Source organism: Emiliania huxleyi (assembly GCF_000372725.1).
Source record: "Emiliania huxleyi CCMP1516 chromosome Unknown EMIHUscaffold_1343, whole genome shotgun sequence".
Lineage (NCBI taxonomy): Eukaryota > Haptophyta > Isochrysidales > Noelaerhabdaceae > Emiliania > Emiliania huxleyi.
The window spans coordinates 3,597-5,361 of NW_005201246.1; the positions used below are offsets into that span (position 1 = coordinate 3,597).

General features: G+C 68.0%; 1 protein-coding gene across 1 annotated transcript; it reads left to right on the top strand.

Annotated features, from left to right (window-relative positions):
• Positions 1–855: 855 nt before the first annotated feature.
• On the top strand, positions 856–1,572 carry EMIHUDRAFT_55232 (hypothetical protein; the record flags this gene model as incomplete). The annotated part of the gene is made up of 1 exon (XM_005788484.1): positions 856–1,572. A coding segment is annotated over one exon (717 nt), but the record flags the coding sequence as incomplete, so codon positions are not given.
• Between the last annotated feature and the right edge of the window lie 193 nt (positions 1,573–1,765).

The window sequence follows — 1,765 nt, forward strand, 5'->3', positions numbered from 1 at the left end:
TTTCGAACTCGCGTTCTCAGGCAAATAAATAGATAAATAAAACGGTCAAACTCTGAGACGAGATGGGATTTAGGGACATGTGTCCCCGCCCTGCACGATCTTGGTGTGAGGGATCTTCAATCCGTGTCCCCTCACCCCTCGTCACAACCCGACACGGAAGAGCGGCAAGAGTTGGGGCTGCGGCTACGGCTGCGGCTACGAGAGGGGCCGGGGTCGCGGGAGAGCTGCTGCGCCGCGAGGCGTGGACGCGCCTACACCGCTCTTGCTCCGCTCGCCACCTCTCGCAAAGGTCCAAAGTCACTTGGAGCACTTGGAGTGCAGTCATTAACCTCACATCCAGGGCCGGGGAGCTGAGAAGCGCACCCAGCGAGCCGGATCATAGCCTCCCCTCCTTCCGGCAAGTCCTTCGCCTATCTTGCCGTCCCTCCAATCCTGGAAGAGCTCGTCGTCATAGCCGTATTGCATCACAGCCTGCTTCAGCCTGTTCTTGTTCACCTTGGGAGAGGGTCGAAAACGCAGCCGCTCTTTGCCTGCCACTTGTGGATCCCCGTGGGAAGCTGGAAAGCCTCTGCGGGCGTCTGGGCCGCGATCAGCCACGCGGTGCCGACGATCCACAGGCCGTCGCCGTCTACGTTGTCCGGGAGCAGGCTGACAGCGAGCTCGCCGCCGGGTCTCGCCGCCGCGCACGCGCCGAGGGTGGCGAGCGCGAGCAAATCTCTCAGCAAATGTCCAGCATCAGCAAGACGCTGAGTGACAGCAGGGCGCCAGGCGGCGGCGGCGGCAGCGGCGGCAGCGGCGGCGGCGGCGAGTGTCGCCGCCCTCGCCGCCGCCGCCGCGCCGCCCACCGCCGTCCCTCTCGACGAGCTCATCGCGGCGACCGACGGCTTTGCCGAGGCGCGCAAGGTGGGCGAGGGAGGATTCGGGCGCGTCTACCGCTGCGACGCGCTGCCGTCGCTTCCGCACGTCGCTTGCGGGTTCGCCGTCAAGACGGCGCTGGTCGGTGTCGGCGCCCAAGGCCTCGCCGAGCTGCAGAGCGAGGTGCGCACGCTCAGCGCGGCGTGTCACCGGTCCCTCCTCCCTCTGCTCGGCGTCTGCTTGGCTCCGGCGAGAGCGAGCGCGTGCCTCGTCTACCCCCTCTGCCGCGGCGGCAGCCTCGAGGACCGCCTCTACCGCGCTCCAGCCGCGCTGCAGCGGCTCCGCATGCTCGGCTTCGAGACGCCGCCTCCGCCGCTCTCTTCTGCCGCACGGCTCCGCGTGCTGCGCGACGCCGCGAGCGCGTTGCACTACCTGCACACGCTCTCTCCGATGATCCTGCACCGCGACGTCTCCGCGGGCAACATCCTGCTCGACGAGCGCGGCAACGGCTACCTCGCCGACGTGGGCCTCGCGCGCGCGGCAGAGGCGACGGCCGGCAGCAGCCAGCAGGTGTCGCACCTGTCGACGCAGCGTATCTTTGGTAAGCCAGGCTACATGGACCCGATCATCTCGCTGGATGGCCAGGCTTCTCAGTTGACTGACGGTTTTGCGCTCGGCATCACGCTGCTCGTCGCCCTGACCGGCCGCGGCGCTCTTGGCTTGCTCAACGCGTGCGACGATGCGCTGGAGGAGCCCGACACGGCGGAGAGCATCGCGGCGGCCGACGCGGGCTGGTCGGCGGCGCAGGCCGAGGAGCTGACACGGCTCGTGGTCGGGCTGGCGTACGAGCGGAAGAAGAAGCGGATGCCGCTCGCAGATGCGCTGCCGCGGCTGGAGGCGCTAGTCGAAG